General features: G+C 41.4%; 1 protein-coding gene across 2 annotated transcripts in view; it reads right to left on the minus strand.

Moving 5' to 3' along the window:
• LOC309564577 (C-type lectin domain family 2 member B-like) overlaps nt 1–11,169 on the minus strand; it is a 29,915-nt gene extending 18,746 nt beyond the window's left edge. Inside the window, exons 1-4 of one of the 2 annotated variants that reach the window (XM_082269222.1) lie at nt 11,084–11,169; nt 6,161–6,247; nt 5,643–5,777; nt 2,603–2,685 (exon numbers count right to left, since the gene is read on the minus strand). In XM_082269222.1, the coding sequence (XP_082125348.1) occupies nt 2,603–2,685; nt 5,643–5,777; nt 6,161–6,247; nt 11,084–11,108 (330 nt within the window). In that variant the 5' untranslated portion in view covers nt 11,109–11,169. Of the gene's footprint in view, nt 1–2,602; nt 2,755–5,642; nt 5,778–6,160; nt 6,248–11,083 lie in introns of both variants that reach the window. The other variant, XM_082269221.1, reaches the window with a different exon arrangement.
• Nucleotides 11,170–21,301: the final 10,132 nt, after the last annotated feature.

Raw genomic sequence — 21,301 nt, forward strand, 5'->3', positions numbered from 1 at the left:
TAAAAACATTTTTTTTGCATTGATACATGTCCCCCAGGGCAGTATCAGTCCCTATACACTTTTTATGGCAATAACTTGCATATAAGCCTTTAAAATGATGACTTTTGATTTTTCATTTTTGTGTCCCATAGACTTTACCCACTTACCGGCCAGCCGTCGCAGTTATATGGTGTCAGGTCGGCAGATTCCTGCAAATCGCCGTACCTGTACGGCGGTCTGCGGGAGCGATCCTGGAGGCGCGGGCCTGCCCACTCGCCAGCAGGGAAGCCGATCCACAGGGACCGGGCACCCGCGATTGCTCCCTGTGAAGAGGGAACAGTTGTCTGCTGTTGTAAACACAGAAGATCGTTGTTCTCTCTGGTATCAATGCAGAGCTCCTGTGTTAGCCCTATTTAGGAACACAGGTCTCTGTATTGATTGATAAGCCCATCTCCCCCACAGTTAGAAAACACTCCCCTAGGCTCACACTTAACCCTTTGATCGCCCCTGGGTTAACACCTTCCCTGCCAGTGTCATTATTACAGTAACAGTGCATATTTTTTGCACTGATTACTGTAGTAATTTCCCTGGTCCCACAAAAGTGTCAAAAATGTCAGTAAGGGGTCTGATCTGTCTGCCGCAATGTCACAGTCCCGCTAAAAACCGCTGATCACCACCAATACTAGTAAAATAAATAAATAAATAAATGATGTAAATCTTTCCCCTAGTTTGCAGACATGATAACTTTTGCACAAACCAATCAAAATACGCTTATTCGTATTTTTTTACCAATAATATGTAACAGAATACAAATTGGCCTAAAATCTTGAAAAAATTTGATATTTAATTTTTTTGAGGAATGGTAAATAGCAGAAAGTTTATTTTTCTTGTATATAACGCAAAAATAAAAATCGCACAGGTGATCAAATACCACCAAAAGAAAGCTCTATTTGTGGGAAGAAAAGGACATTTGTGGGAAGAAAAGGACATCAATTTTATTTGGGTACAGCGTCACACGACCATGCAATTGTCAGTTAAATTAACTCAGTGCCGAATCCCAAAAAATGGCCTGGTCATTAAGGGTGCAAATCTTCCGTTCCAGAAGTGGTTAATAGAGTTTGCATGTTCGCTAGAACTTGTACCCTGTTTGAGATGTTCTGGTGCGCACTGAACAGGGGGAGTGTTTGGCCCATCACTAACAACAATAATACATTTATGAAGAAAACCAATACAGCATTGATGTTAAAATATATTGATAAGTTAACAAAACTTAAAAGCGCCATTTTAGCTCACTTCTATGAAATGGAGAACACATCAGAATATATATATATTATATACTAAAATATATTGATAAGTTAGTATATAATACACTGTATACTGTATATTCTGATGTGTTCTCCATTTCATATTAGTGAGCTAAAATGGCGCTTTTGAGTTTTGAGTTTTGTTAAAAACATGTCTTTTTGCTACTATGCTTACCAGAAGAGTAAATAAATAAAATTGCTATGTATACCAAGTGGCATGTTTATTAACCACTTCAGCTCCGGAAGGTTTTACCACCTTAATGACCAGGCCATTTTTTTTCGGCACTGCGTTACTTTAACAATTGCGTGGTTGTGCGACGCTGTACCCAAATACAATTGATGTCTTTTTTTTCCCACAAATAGAGCTTTCTTTTGGTGGTATTTGAATACCGGTTTTTATATTTTACGCTATAAACAAAAAAATAGCGACAATTTTTTAAAAAACACAATATTTTTTAATTTCTGCTATAAAACATTCCCAAAAAATTGTAAAAATCTATTTTTTTTAGCAGTTTTATGCCAATTTGTATTCTGCTACAAATTTTTGGTAAAAAAAAAATCCCAAAAAGCGTATTGTAATGGCGGCGATTTTTAGCGGGACTGCGACATTGCGGCGGACAGATCGGATCCCTAACTGACATTTTTGACACTTTTTGGGGACCAGTGACATTAATACAGTAATCAGTGCTAAATAATATGCAATGTTACTGTATAAAGGACATTGGCAGGGAAAGGGTTAATACTGGAGGTGACCAAGGGGTTAAATGTATGCCTACTTGTGCTTGCTAACTGTGTGGGGGGGGGAGCTCTGTGACAGGCAAAGAGAGATCTGTGTTTGTTGCTTAGCTGAACCACACGATCTCTCTCTGCCTGTGTGACAGAAGAGCCTCCTGCTTTGTTTACATAGGCAGGTGTCTCTTCTGTCAGTGTCTGAAGATTGTGGGAGGCCGGCGGGGATCAAGCCCACTACTCCCACAGTCTGACTCCCGCTGTGTCTAATCACATGATCACTAGATCTACGTGATTATGCGCAGCTGAGCCACCCTGCCCCAGTAAATCTGCTTGGGATGGTCGGCAGGTGGTTAAAATGTACTGATGTCATGTTGCTCTTGAAAAGGAAACCCTATAAAAGGTTAATCTGACAGCCTTTTGTGGGTGTGCTCTTATGCAGCTACGTTTAACAATAAATCTCTGATTTTGAACTATCTCAGTCTGAAGGTTGATTTTTCAGGTGTCCCAGAATTGAGGAACTTGAAATAAAATCTATATACAAAAAGATACTGGTGCTCCCGACCCCGAAATTTTCTGTCATATCAAACCTCTTCTGCAGAGTCTTCCATGCATAGGATGTCCGCGTTTCTGATTTGACAGTTCTCTCTGCTTGAAGTCCAGTTATTTCTTTCTTCCGAAAAGAAATAACATTTACCACTAAATGCCACCCAGTTTAAAGGACATAGTTCGCACACTTTGCCTGTCAAGGAGAAACAAGTCATTTATTCTATTTGGTATATAAGTATATGTTTAGGATCTTTTCACATTTGTCTGTTTTCCTGCAAAAAAGCACATGATAGATTTTACTGCATGATTTTTGGGTAGAATTTCCTATCTTTTTTTATGCAGCTAGTTCATATTTATGCACTGCAGTTTAATGTGTTTTTAAAGTGACCCTGTCACTTTTCTTTCACAGGGTGTTCTTTGAATTCAATTGATGCTGTGGTGATAGGGTCACTTTACAGGGAAATGTTCATTCACACCCACACATTATCACATATGTTTCATATAAATGGACCCAAAGGAATGTCTGATCTTTCTGCTTTTGAATTAGAGATTTTGTCAGGCTTTTATTTTTGCTTGTGATCACTTCTTTCCTGTCCCTTTGCCACCAGGAGAGGAAATGGGTTCGTTGTCACTGCAGCAGGAAGACACAAACAGTAATTAAAACTATGTCAGAAGTGTTTAACCCTTTCTCATTATATTAGGAATTTTTTTTTTGTCTGTATCCTCTTAGAAGAGATCTTTCAATGAATCCTGTCTTGATCATAAGTGAGGGGAAATCTCCCTAATAGTAACACATAAAAATAACAACCTGGCAGAAAAAAAAAATTGTATTATTTTAATTTGTTAGTTTACTTAAAGTTTACACACCTATTAAGGACTAAGCCATACCTCCCAACTTTCTGAAATGGTAAAGAGGGGCCCCTTTTAGCACACAGTATGTAGGCAACAGAAATACCCCTGCTACGGCCTGTTTTCATGGACCACAAAGATCTAATATGCAGAAAATGATTAAACCATGCATGTGCTTTTTTGATCTCTATTTTTCCTTTTTATTGGCTTTCCAAAAACAACAAATGTAGCATATAGAGGTTGGATAAAAAGTTTAGTAAAGCATGACACTTTTGGCATACCTCCCAACCATCCCGGATTCTGGGCTGGAGTCCGGGAGTCCAGAGCCCAGTGCTGGACAGGTTCCAGCACTGCGCTCCACTCCAGTGGTGGAATCCTCATTGGGTCCATTGTGTGCTCTACACCAGGGTTTTTCAACCAGGGTTCCTCCAGAGGTTGCAAGGGGTTCCATGAGCAATGAGCAGTTTCTGCCATTCAGATAAGTTCCCACTGACACCATTGATCTTTTTAGTTATCTGTAAGGGGGTAATTCTTCCAAATGACCACAAGGGCAAGAAGCAGTCTTCTCACTGACCATCACACTACTGTATCAGGAGTTGTAGATATAGTCATTTTTAGCAGAGGTTCCCTGCAATTAGAACATTATTTCAAGGGTTCACCTGTGTTGAAAAGGTTGTGAAAGGCTGCACTACACCGAGTGAGGATTCATATGAGCAGAGCATGCTGGCAATCTCTGCTTCTCCCCTTAATCTTCAATACCGTCATGGGTTGCTAGGACCGTGACATACTTTGCAGACAACCTCCCAGCACCGCCTACCATCTCTGGCTTCCTGTCTCTCAGAGCCTCCTACATGGCAAACTGTGTTCCTTGGGAAGCCGAGCAGAGGCAGATTCAAGAGTTGCAGCCACTTGGCAGCTGGGGAGCAGTAAGATCCTCTTCAGCAGTGAGAGCTGCTAGCCAGGTCTCTGTGAGCCAGGGCCAGTGTGGTGTGATGGCAATGCTCCAGCAGTGTAATAGCTGCCGCTTCCACACGCATCCAGGCTTTAGAGGTTCAGTCTACAGCCAGATCCTAGGGAGAGCAAGGCTGCTGGTTGGAAAATTAGGCTGAATGGGTAGTGAGCCAGCAGGGGATGTAAACTGCCACACTCTGGGGAGTAAAGGAGCCAGATTATTATGTAGCCAACTTGGGCAGCTGCTTGCAATGCCCCCCCAGAAATTTACTTTGTGTAGTGGCTTTCTTAAAACAGTGAAGGATAGTGATGAGGAGGCACAGTGATGGGGGAGCACAGTGACAGGAGAGCAGAGTGAGGGGGGGGAACAGTGACAAGGGGAAGCACAACGACAGGGGGTCGCAGTGATGGAAGGGCACAATGACAGGGATGGTATACTGATGGGGGGGCACAGTGACAGGGGGAGCAGAGTAGGGGGGAAAATATGTGCTAGTAATGGAGATTGGGGGGGGGGGGGACTTGTGCTTGAAGAAGGGGAGAAAGATTTGGTTGGAAGGGGGATTGGAGGATTTGTGCTGGGGAGAATTTGGGGGAGGGGGGTTACTGGAATGGGGGGTTGTGCTGTGAAGGAGTATTTGTGGGGTAGAAGAGGATTTATTCTGGGAGGAGGGATTTGGAGAAGAAGGATTTGTGCGGGGGGGGGGGACTGGAGCGAAAATGATTTTTTTCTGGGAGGGGAGAACTGAGGTGGGTGGGGATTTGTGCTGAGATGGGGAAGAAAGATGGATTGTGCTTGGAGGGGTATTTTGGGGGCGGTGGAGGAAAATTTGAGCTAGGGAAGGGGAAGAAGATTTGTACTGGGAGGGAAGATTTGAGGGGGATGATTTGTGATAGAACTGGGGAGAGACGTGTGCGATTTGGGGGAAATAGGATTTGTGCCGGGGGGATTTTGTGCCACAAGTCACTCCTTTCCTCAAGTGGCCCTCTTTCTGAAATTCAAATGTTGCAAGGTATGACTTTTGGTAGTAAAAAAGTATATTCTGTATAGAGATGTGCATATTAGATGAAAAAGAGAAGCAGCTGAGGCTGCACAAGGGACTGAGGGATTGGTCTCAAAAGAGGGACGTTCCCTCCAAATGAGGGGAGAGCTGGGAGCTTCAGCTACATTACTGGAGTGATCTAAAGATAGCCCAATAAGTGTATACAAAAATTCTTTAAGTAAAGTTATTAATCTGCTGCTACACTGATTACATTTTAGGTAAAGCCGGGTCATTACTTTACCTGTGGCAGCACACAGGTCTGAAATCATGTCAAAAGCATCATGGTAGTGTTTCGGGATAGAAGAAGTTCTGTCGGTGCTGTTTGCAAAGGATGGTTCTGAAGAGTTCTGAAGAGTATCGCAGGGCATCTTCCAAACTAACAGTAATATATAAACACACATATAGGTTAACTCCTTTATGAAAATTGTTTTATAACATACAGTAACTTCTACTGCAAACCTGCTGTTATTATTCAACATTATTACCCTTCCCTTTATTATTAAAAGACAACTTATACTCCTGTAAATGTATTGTTTAGCATATATATATTTATATATATATATATATATATATATACACTAAAATGTTTTCATCAATACACATGTCCAACCTCTTCCCCTTCCAATTCTTACTTCCTCTTCTTTACTTACAAAACAATAACAAGATAATATAGAAGAAAAAATCGTAAGTTTGGAATATGTACAGAGACTAGATACTGCCTCTTAAATGCTACATAGGTTAAAGGATATTATACATTACCTAATATAAATATCACAGCAATTTCAATCACCTTCAAAATAATAACCAGTGACAAGGCTGTAGGTTGGCGACATAAGTGGTATGGATCTGAACAGTAAGGAAATAAAATATTAGATGTTTAATTAAGCTGATTGTAGATGAGGCCTCACCAAGAAAAAATAGCAGAGATAGTAATTTGAAACCTGTTTGATAGCGGGGTGACTTGGAAATAAAGCATGGGGACATGGGTTTGAATCTTGTAACTGGTTCCCATTTGAATTTAACATTCCTAGAACTTTTGAAGATGAAAAATTATCTAATTTGTCCTTTTTTACATTGCGTTCATGTAAACCGCTACTGGAAAATTACTTCACCTACCAAGTGCCCAACACAAGGTGACATACGATTTTCTGTTTTGGAATACATTGACAAACATTGGCATTTGATGTTCTTCAATTCAACAGATCTCTGGTATGAAAATGCTAAAATAATAAGACATGAGCTTGGGAACACATTTACAAAGACATGAGTCAAATGCAAACATTTCTGTAAAATCAATATCACTGACCATTTAAGCTAAAATCCTTTTTCTATTGCAACAATCAGCCAATGAGAAACTAGCACAAAGGATATTTTTAACAATCAATAGTGGATCATTCATAAAATCACTAACTTGCCATTTGATAACAGTACTTGGTTAAAGCCCATTAGCATCAGCATTGTAATACCAACACAAACAATAGTTATTTTTGACAATGCAATATAAGATCATTTAAATAATCTCCTTCAGTGTTGTGAGTGTTCCCTGTCTGCTGCCCATCTCTTTTAACACCTTGATGCATTCCCTACATGCCTTGCTTCTCCTCTGCTGTATATTTTATTTCTAAGGACTACATATCCAATGTACCTTGCTGCCTAAGCTGTGATTCCTGTTGACTCCACCTCCTAAAAACTCCTTCTCTCAGCACCTCTGTAGTTCAGAAGAAGGTCTCCATGAAATAAGTGACACAACAGTGCCCACTCACAGGCCACAGTAACTACATGTCACAGAATTATAGTAAATGTGTGGGGATCATCACAAAATAGGTTTACAAATTTCAATATCTCTCAGATTAGTATGAGTAGGCAAAAAATAACAGAAATACAATGTGAAAATAAATATATGATTTTAAACTTTGACTATAGATATACGTTAAATGATTTTTATATCTCTTAGGAGAAATCTGTGCTTGAGTTTCTAGATCTTTATATGCTCTGTGACCATTATGAGTGGTTCCTTTCCCTGTTAGCTTTATAATGTAATTTATTTTCTGGAGAATGCAACAGGAGGAGCAAAAATACCCAAACTCGCAGGTGGAAACAAATAAAGTCAGATGTTTTAGCAGTGAGATATTACTGTTTTCAAGAAACATACAAAACAGAGACTGACTGTGCATTAATGTCACAAACATTTCTAAACCACAAGTTGAGAATTGGTTGTGCCACCTGCTGCAGCATGATCCATCCTATTAAACACAGGGATGCAACATATGCCCACATAGCCAACTGATACAACACTACGTTCAGGCCATCAGCTTAGAAATTGCCAGCATAGGGAACCATGATGGATCATCCATACTCTGAAAACTGCTCATATTTTTTGTACACCACAGTATAATCGTGAGGATCCACCTACAATCTCTTACTTGAAAATTCTTGCCATTAATATACATGCACCTACCCACTCTCAGACATAAATTCAGATTTACCCCCAACTTACCTGAAAGTACCTGCTTGCATATTGTATCCCTACTCCTGCAAGAACTTACACAAGACCTACCACTGCATGCAGGATCTACTAGTCTGGCATTCTACCTTGGTCCTGCCTTTCGGGTCCCCCCTCCTGAACCACACCAGGCCACATGCCCTCAACATGGGGGGGTGGGTGTTTTGGGGCAAGGGGGCTCTGTCTCCCCGCCCCAAAGCACCTTGTTCCCATGGGGACAAAGGCCTCATCCTCAAAACCCTGGCCAGTGGTTGTGGGTGTCTGCGGGGGGGGGGGGGCTACTGCAGGCTCCGGCATTTGATATTTTTGTTTTTTTATTTTTCAAGTGCGGCATGATTGATGATAGATTTACATCGGGGGGGGGGGGGGGTGGGACACTGTTTTTTTTTTTTTTTTTTTTTTAAATAAAGGAATTGTCAAAAACTGTCTCTGTGTTTATATTACTTTTTAATACATTTTGGGTGAATGGGTAGGGGTACTATGTACCCAATACTCATTCACATAGGGGGGCAGGGATCTGGGGGCCCCCTTATTAGAGGGGGCTTCCAGATTCCAATAAGTCCCCATCCATAGACCCCCACAACCACCAGCCACGATTGTGGGGATGAGGCCCTTGTCCCCATCAACCTGGGAACTAGTTGCTTTGGGGTGGGGGGCAGGGCCTTTCCTGACCTGCCAGGCTTCATGCTCAGGGTCCGGTAAATATTTTGGGGGGACCCCATGTCGTTTTTTGTCTTTTTTTTTAACCAGCAATTTTTTTTTTTTAATTCAGCTGTCAGCAGGTAAACCCATCGCCAACTAATGACTCATCAGTTGTTAAGTACGCTACGGCTGGCTTCCCGGCCCCGCTCTTTAACAACTCATTTATACTGTACCCTGATTAGACAAAGCTTTGCCCAATCAGGGCATACAAATTGCAATGAGCAGCGGGCAGTGCATTGAGGGGCATTCGGCGGGGCAAACACCCACCAAAACAACCTGCAATTTCGAGTGTTGGACGAACGGGCCAAATCGTCAATGTTCGGCCCAAACTCATGTTCAGGCCGAACCGTTCACCCAACACTAATAGGAGGCATGGAGGTGTTTAGCGATGAGGAAAGATTAGCTGAGCTGAATTTATTCTCTTTTGAGAAGAGACGATTAAGTGGGGATATGATTAACATGTAAAAATACATAAGTAGTCGATATAGTGAATTTGGTGTAGAGTTATTCACTTTCAGGTCATTACAAGAGGGCACTATTTATGTCTGAAAGGAAAATATATTTAAAGGGATTGTAAAGGCAGAAAAATGCATTAGGATAAAAAACCTTCTGTGTGCAGCAGTCCCCCTCAGCCCCCCTAATACTTATCTGAGTCCATCTTTATCCAGCAATGTTGCAGGAGTTTCTCAGCTGCCCAGGACTCCCCTCCTCATTTCTCACCTGCACGATTGGCTCCTGCTGCTGACAAAGTCAGTCAGCCAATCAGAAGAGAGGGGGTGGGGCCGGTTTGAAGCTCTGTGTCTGAATGGACACAGGAAGCTGTGACTCAGCTCAGGTGCCATAGCAAGCTGCTTGCTGTGGGGGCACTAAACAGGAGGGAGGAGCCAAGAGCACAGAAGAGCGACCCGAGAAAAGGAGGATTTGGCCACTCTGTGCAAAACCAACTGCACAGAGCAGGTAAGTATAACATGTTTGTTATATAAAAAAACAGAAAAAACAAAACTTTACAAACACTTTAACTTTCACATGAATGAAGGCTTCTTAACAGTAAGAACTGTGAATATATGGAATAGACTCCCTCAAGAGCTAGTTTTGGCACCAGCTTACAAGATTGTTTAGAAAAAAAAAAGAGTTGGATGCATTCCTAAATGCACAAAAAAACTGGATACTAACATTTATAGGGGATAAAACCTCAAGGGGTAGTTGATCCAGGGAATTTCTCAATAATATTACAATCAGGGAATATCCAAGAACCTTCTGAGGGAACAGGAAGGATTTTTTTTCCTCCACTGGAGCAAATTGTATCATGTTTAATTGGATTTTTTTTTCTATGCCTTCCTCTGGATCAAGTGTTGTAGAGTACAGGCGGTCCCCGGGTTACAAACAAGATAGGGTCTGTAGGTTTGTTCTTAAGTTGAATTTATTTATAAGTTGGAACAGGTACATTTATTAAGTGTAGCTCCAGCCAAAAAAATAAATTTTACATTTTTTGGATAGAAGGGTTAACACCCCTGTTAGATTTGTTCAGAAGATTTCACCTCACTTTCTGTCCCTGTGACAATTGGATTTTGAAAATTTTGGGATGTTGTGGAAGGATTGGTGATAAAGCTTCAGTAGAGGCACCTTTTTCCCATAATAACTCTTACAGGAGTGAATTTCCCTTCCTGGGGGTAGATTTCCTCTCACTTCCTGTTGTCTCTCTCCGTTTGTAAGTAGGAGTCGTTTGTAAGTTGGATGTTTTTAACCCGGGAACCGCCTGTATAGTATAGGATTGTTTATATAGAGGTTTTTCCCCCCCAGCTTTTTAATCTTAGCTCATTTCCCAGTTGGGGAGCTTCTATTTCTTTTCACTAAAATTATTAAACATACAACCCATTCCCTGCGTTCTACCTCCTTGTGATTTTTCTACTTAGTTTCCCTTTGTTAAACATAGGCATAACTATGAGGCACATATACTGCACTTATCATCATAATATGTCTCACTTTGCACAGCATTAGCCAATAACATTCTCACTTTATTTTTAACTAAGCTGTATTCTGTTTATTCATAAACATAAAATATACTTTTGACTTAATGTACTTTTAATTTTATTCTAAAGAATGTTAAAATAAAACATGTTTTAAATAAAAAGAATTCACACAATAAAAAAATCCACTGCAAGCTTGTAATCTCTGTAAGGTCATTTGCCATCTTCCCTGTATAATAAAATCAGGGTCATTTCAATGTACATGTATTGCCAATGCATAGGTTCATAGGGAGAATTAACATTTTTGTTGAACAGAAAGATGACTGGTCATAGAAGGATCGCTGGTCATACGACGTAGAAGGACCAACAATGAAGAGTCCCAAGGCACACAAAATTGAAGCCAAATCTATTACAAGATATACTATACATTATTTTATGTAAAGTCTAAAGCCCTGCAGCACTAGACCTCATCAAAGACATTATCGTCTGAAAAAAAAAAAACACTTTTACCTTTATGTTTCTTAAATCTTCTCATTCTTACGAAATGTTGACTTGGATGAGTACAAAGTATCTGTCACCTACGTACAGCCCTGGCCACTTAAGAAAAAATTGACAGGATGTTTATTTGGGTTACCAATGAGTAAAACTTTAGAGAACAGCCCTATGTATTTACCTATGAAACTGAAATGAAATGAACATGAAACTGAAGTCTTCCTCCACTCTTCTATGTGTCCAAGATTCAGCTTAATGGAAAATAACACCAACACACCAGTTACATAGGTGCTGCATCACACAGCTAGATGGAAAATAAAACCAACACCAGCAGTTACATTAGTGCTGCTTCACACATATGAGTCTATATGCTCTATTTAAAGGAAATCTGTATAAAGATAACTATGTAGTCCAGCTGTTATGACCATCCAAACATCTGATACTGACCCAGAACAAGTATGGAGATCAAATTTTTCACCTTCACTTTAACAAAACCCTGCTGCATACTTACAATTCAGTGACTCAAAGTTATGGGCAGGGCTTAAGGCGGTCTAGCGGGGACACTGTGGAACTGCACTCGCTAATGCCCAACATAGACTGGGAGCTGCTATCATGTGAAAATCAACATTAAGGAGATACTTCAAACTTAGAAGTGGGCAACACAGTTAACACCTTGTAATCCGTGACTGAACTTCTACAGTGTAGACAATGTTGACACTTTAGACACACTTCATTTAGAGAACATCTCTCCCTCCCAGTGTGCAGCATTTCTGAGACAGTACCACGGAGCATGTACTGGTCTTCACCAACTCAACAATAACCTTACACCCAGTGACTGGTGCCACCATTGCTATTGGATACAGGAAATGTATCTCTATATGTATCTTCTCTATAACTCTGTGCTTGCTTTTTTTCTGAGGCCTCGATACTTCACCTGTGTCTCTCTCCCATGACTCCAGGCTGTGTTCCCAGGTACTGTGCCATGGACCCAGTCCCAGTATGTGGGGACCCAGACGCTAGTGAAGGGGCCAATCACATCACCCCTTCACCACCAGAGTAACTATAACCTGTCAACGAGTCTGTGGTAGTGAGCCCTTATAGATCCCCAGCTCAGGATTCCCCAGGGCGTGGAGTCTAAGCCCCAGCCTGCTTCTTCACCAGGGCCCCTGATGGTGGGGATGGACTTGCAGCAGACTGGAACCAGGTCGCGGCCCCCAGGTAGGCCCAGCTGAGGATGTGGAGACCACTGGCATGTGCAGAGTAAACAAGAGACTATAAGGAGATCCAAGAGACAAGCCGAGGTCAGGACAGGCAACAGACAAACATAGACGGAGAAACGAAGCCGGCTCGGTACACAGGAGATCGGATACAATAGCCAAGGGATACACGGATGGAAGCTCAGAGAACAGTGATGTTGCTCAAGCAAGGAACAGTGCACTGAGCATGTGTATATATAGGGAAGCGTACAGGGAGGTGACCCAGGAAGTAATTGACAGGAACAGGATATAACCCACAGTGGAGCAGGCGACGCCCATAGGAGAACAGAGAAGCCCAAACACCACATGTGAAGGGAGGCAAGACAGAAGTACTGCAGCAAGGAGGTAAGAATATACAGACAAAACTATAGGCTAACTTGTGACATAACCTTGGCCATGTCACATGTCTCCTGGCTGGTTGGCTGTTTTGGAAAATTATACTAGTACTGTAGTCTTTAGCAACGGTACTTCAGCTTCCGCTGAACAGCATTTTGCTTGTTAGACCTCTGTACTTTTTCTTCTGTAACTTTAGTCCCCTAGTATTAAGCCCTGCTCTTTTGATACCCTATGCATGCATCCCTTTAAAGGCTTTAGACCAGACAATGCAGATAAACAGATAAAGATATTTTGCTAAAGTAGTTGCAAATAACAAATACCAGTTCTCAAAGACATATTTCACACAGTTTCCTATACAAAGCTCCCTAGTGCCCCATAAAGTGACTGTACCTTAGTCCATAAAAGCAATACTTTCAAGGCAAGAGTCCATTTAGGAAGTAAATATACATTAGTTCCTTTGGGGTCCATGATCTGGCAGTAATCCTTAAAGGCAGTAAAGTCCATAACTGGCAGCTATAAATCCATGAAGATCTACACCCTACGCCTACGCCCTGGGAACCCCGACTGGGCTTCAATCACCCCCCAAGGGAGTGATATACTTAGGAAGTATGACAGTTACATTTTGGTAATCTTTCCCCAACCCACCCTTAGGGCACAAAGTAAGTCCTATTTATATGGTATAACCTGCAGGGGGCAGTATCTTTCTGAAAAGAGAGGGAAAAGCATTACCCTTTCCTTCTCAGACACCACAAGTTCAGTGGGTCAACCTGAGGACACAATGCAACATTAAGAAATGTTAACAATTTGCACCTGGCTGACCTAATTAGCTTGAGGCCATAAACAAAGCAAGAAAAAAAAAACATTTAGGCCTCTTTCACACGGTCCGCCTCCGTAGGCGGATCCGTGTTGCTCAGCGGGGATGCAAGCGGATGACAGCTCTGTCTCCGCTTGCAGAGCGGAGAGGGAGGTGTCTCAGCCCCCGCTGCCCTCTATGGGGGATCGGATGAGAGTGGACCGCCTGTCCGCTCTCATCCGATCCAATCCGATTACTGAACGGATGGAAAAATAGGGTTTCCATCTGTCCAGATTTCACGGACACGATCGGATACGGATGGCAGCGGGTGTCAGCGGAGGTGTCTCCTCTGACATCCGCTGCCCCATAGAGCTGCATGGAGGATCCGATCAGATCCGCCTAAAAAACTGACAGGCGGATCTGATCGGACCGCCCGTGTGAAAGAGCCCTAACTCTTCAGAATCCTGTTGGAAGCACCTGTTTACAAAGTAGCAAGAGACAACCAGACATCTTGCATTTAGGTATACAGTATCAGCCTTGATATTTCTTTCAGCACAGGTTGATTTTAATTTTTAAAATTGACTTGTGCCAAAGAGACTCTGTGACCACTTTTAGGAAGGTTTTCAAAATCACATGTATACATTTTCTATAATAGCTCCTTACCCTTGTAAGCTTTTGTTGTCTACATGTATTTCAGAGTTTCAGGAACTTAAAACTCCGAAATACATGTAGACAACAAGAGCTTGCAGTGTTTATTTGCTGGTTGCTAAGCAGGCCCTGACCATTTTAATGAAGGTCTTTTGTAAGATCTAAACTGGTTGTGACATACTGATGAATATTGACACATTTTCTGAGAAACATTTTTCATATGGAGATGAAATGACGGGTGCTGTTTATGTGCTTCGAGTCTGGTATCTGCTGTTTGGTGTGGTATCTGCTATATTGACGTCTCCCAGCAGCTTACATCTCCTGTGGGCATCGTCATTTGGACCCATTAGTGGTTGCTTGGTTGGCATATCACTTACCAGCATCTGGTAAGCTCATAGGCATTCTTTGGTGATAGGACGCACCGTGGAGGTGAAACTACATTGTACTGTGGTGGAGGACTACACATTTTTATCCCACACCTGTTATTGATAACTTTTGCCACCTATACTCGGGACTTTATTATTAGTCACACACTGATTTTCATCAACATTGTGGGACCCTGTTTCTATATTTAATTCCTTTGTCACCATTATTGGTTATTTATTGCTTTTCATCACCATTATGAACACTGTAGTAATGTCACTGGTCCACCCAAAAGTGTCAAAAATGTCAGTTAGGTGTCCAATCTGTCCGCCGCAATGTCGCAGTCCCGCTAAATATCGCAAATCACTGCCATTACTCGTAAAAAAATAAATAAATAAATAAAAATTACATAAATCTTTCCCCTAGTTTGTTGACGCGATACCTTTTGCACAAGCCAACCAATATACACTTATTGGGATTTTACCAAAAATATGTAGCAGAATACAAATTGGCCTAAAGTGATAAAATAATTTGATTTTTCATTTTTTTATTGGGAATGTTATATAGCAGAAAGTAAATAATATACGTAGTTTTTTTTTCAGAATTGTCGCTTTATTTTTGTTTATAGCACAAAAAATGAAATCACACAGGTGATCAAATACCACCAAAAGAAAGCTCTTTGTGGGGAAAAGAAGGACCTTAATTTTATTAGGGTACAGCGTCGCACAACCAAGCAATTGTCAGTTAAAGTAATGCAGTGCCGTATCGCAAAAAATGGCCTGGTCATTAAGGGAGTAAATCCTTCCGGTCCAGAAGAGGTTAACACCACCAAAATAAATCTCTAATTGTGTGAAAAAATGGGTATAGTGTAGCATGACCGCGCAATTGTCATTCAAAGTGTGAGAGTGCTGAAGGCTGGCAGGAAGGGGGTATATGTGCCCAGCAAGCAAGTGATTAAAGAACAAATAAACCTTACATGAAGTTGTCCTAATAAATCCCACCACCAGATAGTAGATCCTTTTAACCCCAATATAGCCATTTTCAGGACCTGGATTTGAGCCTGCAAACTGCTGTGTCTGGCAGTGTCTTTTCTTCCTGAACCATCTGAGATACTGGACATCTACCTGGACAATTACTTAGACAATCTTGTCTTAAAACTTGTTTCTGGTGAACCTTGAACTCTTTGCTAATTCCATGAACTTTCTATTTAGGCAATGCTTTTGCACTTCCTGTTTGCCAGATTATTGTCCTCTCTCCAGCCAACCCACTCTTGTCACTCCTGCTGCCTTCCAATTTTTGCTACCACCCATTAGCGAACTTTGGCTTGTTTCTTGACTACACTTTCGATTGAATCCAACCTGCAATCACTTGTTAACAACTTTTGGCTTGTTCCTCGACTATGCTTCTGCTTGATCCCAACCTGCAACCATTTTTTATCAACCTTTAGCTTGTTTATTGATTTTGCATCAGTTTGATCCTTACATGCTATATCTGATACTGGTTTGCTCAACACCTAGTGGGGGAATCCTGAGGACTATGACCTGGTAGTAACATGGAGCAAAACCCACCACCACCTTCAGGAGCTCTAGAGAATACCAGTTAGTGCTTAGACCCCGCACATCAGGTGAGCCTGTGTCATCTCACAGGGTGACCTGCTTATGTCCATATCCTGTTGGTCGGTGGGAGCCTCTCTACTGATATGGCTACTGGTCTCCAAGCCTGACACCTGACCATGACAGAAATATTACCACCTGGCTGGCTATAGTTCACCCTAAAGGGTGAACTATATTTGACAGACAACTATACTCAACGACAACTTTACTAAAGTTATAGTTGTAATTTATGAAGTGACAGCTGGTGTGATAATCTTTTGTGAATCAACCCCAAAGTGGCTAACATGGCCAAACATAGTTTCACCCAGGGTTCCATGAGAAGTCCACAGGGGGTCCGGCACAATCTACTGTTGAAGCAGATTAATAATTACCTTGCCTAGAAGCAGATTTTAATGCCCTTCTTGTACCTCCTGATGAGTAATGACGGACAGATTTATATCCCGCCGATGATAATATTTAAAATTATTTCAAAGGCTACATTTTTCATTAAAATAAAAGTATATAAAAAAAGTTAAAATATAAAATTTAATTTTTACATGGCATTTTATTTTTTTTAAATGTCATTTAATTATTATATATTATACATAGTTACATAGTTACATAGTTACATAGTAGGTGAGGTTAAATAAAGACAATAGTCCATCCAGTTCAACCTGTGTAGGTGTGTGTGGCTGTAATCATCTCACATACCCCTGAATGTTCTGATCCTTGAGATGTAAGTCTAAGAGTCTTTTGAAAGCCACCATACTACCCGCAGAAACCACCTCTTGTGGTAGAGAATTCCACAATCTTGTAGCCCTAACAGTAAAGAACCCCCCACGTTGCCTGTGGTTAAAACGCTTCTCCTCTAATCACATTGTATGCCCTCGAGTCCTCATGCAATCCCTTCGAATGAACAGCTTTTTTTCTAAGCTGGGATCTCCATTAAGATATTTATAAATTGCTATCATGTCCCCCCTCAGACGTCTCTTCTCCAGGGAGAAGAAATCGAGCGATTGTAGACGCTCTTCATAGTCAAGGTCCTCCAATCCTCTAATTAGTTTAGTTGCCCTTCTCTGGACTCTCTCCAGCTCCAACACATCCCTCCTGAGGACTGGCGACCAGAACTGGACAGAATACTCCAGATGCGGTCGGACCAGAGTTTTATAAAGTGGAAGGATTATAGTCTTATCTCTGGAATACATCCCTTTCTTTATGCATGCTAATATTCTGCTGGCTTTGGCAGCTGCCGCTTGACATTGCATGCTGTTACCTAATCTATCATCAACCAAGACTCCCAGATCCTTCTCCATTTTTGATTCCCCCAAGGGTTCCCCTCCTAACGTGTATTGTGCTTTTATGTTTTTAGTCCCCAAGTGCAAAACCTTACACTTCTCCACGTTAAACCTCATTTGCCATGTCGTTGCCCACTCTGTAATTTTGTCCAGGTCATTCTGTAGGATATCTGCTTCATGCTGTGCAGTTATTGCTCTGGCCAATTTTGTGTCATCTGCAAAAACTGATATCGAACTACTGATCCCGTCCTCAATGTTGTTTATGAATAAGTTGAACAAGGTTGGTCCCAGGACTGAGCCCTGGGGCACCCCGCTTACTACCTCAGACCAGTCTGAGTATGCGCTGTTTATTACCACTCTTTGGACACGCCCTTTAAGCCAATTCCATATCCAAGAGCAAACCCTGCTGTCGATACCTGCAGACCTTATTTTATAAATTAAGCGCTTGTGGGGAACTGTATCAAACGCCTTAGCGAAATCCAAGTACACCACATCCACTGGTCTCCCCCTATCTAGCTCACAGCTCACCTCCTCGTAGAATGTTAATAGATTGGTTTGACAAGAACGCCCATTTGTAAACCCGTGCTGATTACTGCTGATGATGTTGTTGTCTTTAGCAAACTCTACGATATAGTCCCTTATCATCCCCTCCAGAAGTTTACATACTATTGATGTCAAACTGACAGGCCTATAATTTCCCGGGATATGCCTCTGGCCCTTTTTGAATATCGGAATCACGTTAGCTTTCTTCCAATCCCCTGGTACATCTCCTGTCCTAATACTGTCAGCAAAGATCAGGAACAGTGGTCTGGATATAACCTTACTGAGTTCCTTGAGTACTCTCGGATGTACGCCATCCGGGCCTGGTGATTTGTTTGTGTTGAGTTTATCCAGCCTTTCCCTGATTTCACCCTCTGTTAGCCATAGTGGCAAGTCCTGTGTATTACTACTAACCAAACAGTCATGGTCAGTGTACCCCTCCGTTTCCTGTGTAAAGACTGACGAGATATATTTTGAATTATTTTATTGTTCTTAATCGCCTGATTGCTTACATATACATGTTTGCTTTTATACATTTTGAATCTATATGCTTCAATATATATGGGGCTTTAACATGGTTAAGTAGTAATAGGTACATTGGGTACGCCAGAGCAGAAGCATCTTTGGGTTTGCTGATGTTAGATCGGGGAACAGGAGTTTACCAAATGCTGGACATAGGAGATTGTTAAAGCAAATATTGAAGTGCTTTCTTAATGTCGATGTCGTTTAAATCTTGGCTGGATACAGTGGAGGATGGTTTAGAGGAGGCCCATTCTGATATATATATATAAGTAATAAGTATCTCCCTTAACCAGGTCCCTCCGTGCCCCTAATGATGTCATAGATGATGAAGTGCTTTGGGCAGAGCCTGGTGATCTGAGGGAGAGCTGACGGCTCCATTGAGGGAAGTAATCTGCACTATATATGTTCTAGTATTTATACAATTATGCCTTATTGCTGGTTTCATTTTACTTGTTCTTATCCATGTAAGTGCAGTTTTTATTTTTTATTTTTTTTAATCAAATAAATACGGAGAACAGTATGGCTGTTTCTGTTTCCTGTTGAGCTGGATATGTGATGTGCCTTCCCTGACTTAATTGGCCAGTAGATCCATGAGGCTTACCTGTGTGAGATAATCGATCCAGACTGATGTGGAGGAGCATTGATGCTTACCTGAGTTCTGCCATTTTTGTTATAAAAAAAAAAAAAGATGTCATACTTACCTGTTGTGTGCCATGGTATTAAGCAGAGTGGTCCCTTACCTCCTCTTCTAGAGTTCCCCTATTGGCGCTCTCCACTACTCCTTCCTGTGGGTGCCCCCATAGTAAGCCGTGTGCTGAGGGTTACCCATGTAGGCACGCTCCCAATCCTAACTGTATTTGTCCATAGACACACAAATCGCTGGTAAGGTATTCTTTGACCTGCAGCAGCAGGAACCTATGGCTGCTGCCTGTGTTACCTGTGAGACCAAGAAGAGGGTAGAGCAGTGCTGCAGCTGAGACAGCGCTGGGTCATGAGAGGAGAGATGTAAGTGTTTAGGGATGCAAGGAACAAATAGTGAGGAGTTTTTTACCTTAACACAGAGAATGCATTAAGGTGGTTGTAAACCCTCACATATACCCAGTGAAGTGACTAGTCTCAGGTGATGCACAGAGATGAAACAAATCCTCCTACATACGTTCTACCTGTTTATCTATAGACATCTTTCCCTACATCCATTCAAAGTGCAATATTTACACAGTATCTCTCAGCTCTGAAAAGAAGGGACGGAGAACTGAAGTTACATCAGTGAGGAGAGCTCTAAGAACTGATTGGAGGAAAGGGGCTCCCCCTTCACACAGCACATAGGAACAGAGCTGAGGCTATCAATCTGCAGGAGATCCCTACCCTGTCACCATTTTTCTCTTGGTGTCAGGAAAATTCATCAGAAGTGACTCATGCTTATAGCAGAGAAAGGAGGCAGCAGACAGTGCTCTGGATTAAGGACAAACAATATATTAATGAGGGATATGCTTTGTTCATATTTCATGTCTGAGGTTTACAACTACTTCAAGGAAAGGAACTTTCTGACTTTCAAACCATTTTAAATTTCAGATTCTGATGTCACCAAACAGTGACACAGGATGAGAGAAAATTTGAAGATATAGCCTGCAGTGCAGAACAGAAATACTATTCCTGTTTATTATGTAAGTACCAGTATCTGTACTGTTTCAAGGGTCTGTCCAGTAAAGCTCTTACTCTTGTTTAAAGGCTTGGTTCACCTTAACCTTAAAAAAAATTAAAAAAAATAAATGATAATAATAATATTGAATGCACATGATTTTGCAGGAAAAACAGTGTGCATTTATTATGTTTTTTTACAGGAGCCTGCAAAGCATTGCACCCACAATCAGTGGATCGCAGGTACAATGTCAGGCTCCTACAGACATTTCCTCCAGCCACCTGTCCATACGTCTGTACAGTCTGTCAATTAAAAGGCAGGATGAAGTAGCAATAGACTACTAGTGCTTTGCTCTAATTACTGCACATGTAGCCCGTTGAAAAGTCAGTCTGCCATGGTGGTGGATGGGATTTGTAATTTATTAATTCACAGATTTCTGTGAATGAATTACTCAGCTGTGCAAACAGAGCCCTGCAAAGGTCCACAGAATTTAAAGGCAACAGTGGCTCCATGCACATGGTCATGGAGTGGGGAGGCTCAGGAGGTGAGAAAATGAAAAAATCCCAAACCACCTCTCAATGTAATTGAAGGGTTCTGCAAGACTGAGCTGTTCTATAGAAATGTTTTTTCTATCTTCTAAGAAGAAGGGGGTTTTCTGCAATTTATTTTCCTGATAATATCTTCAAAACCATAAGAGCTAGTTCTTCCGGTCAGAAACGTGGCAGAAATGTAACTATAAACCACACAGTACATAAAGCCTTTAAAATGTGACTCTCTAAATGTAAGCAGTATATAGATCTCATAATCAACACTTAGGAATAACTAGAGTAAGACCAACACAGTTAAATAACATTAAGGCATGAGCTTTGCATTTTGCCTTTGAAGGGAAGTCTGTACTAAACAAATACATTGGGCTTCCTCAGTTACTGAGCTCTCTTGAAACAGGTATGGAGAAAAGTTCTGATTTCAGTGGCTGAGTAGTTGTTAGTTAGTGACTTAACAACACTAAGGCCAGAGACAGCCAGGGAATTAGCCTTTTTAAAACTAAGTTAGAAAAGGCAAACTCTGTGTGTTTCTCATTACAGCTAAAATCAGTGGATTGGTTCTTGCATTGATGTAGGCTGATAACTGGATTTTCAGCTTTGCTTGACATTTGTTAAAAGCTTCTGTAATCGCCTCAAGTCCAGACAGTTTCACCCCTTCCAGGCAAGGGCAATTTTCAGCTTTCAGCACTGTTACACTGTGAATGACA

This window comes from Pelophylax lessonae, assembly GCF_965119305.1.
Source record: "Pelophylax lessonae genome assembly, chromosome: 9".
NCBI lineage: Eukaryota > Metazoa > Chordata > Amphibia > Anura > Ranidae > Pelophylax > Pelophylax lessonae.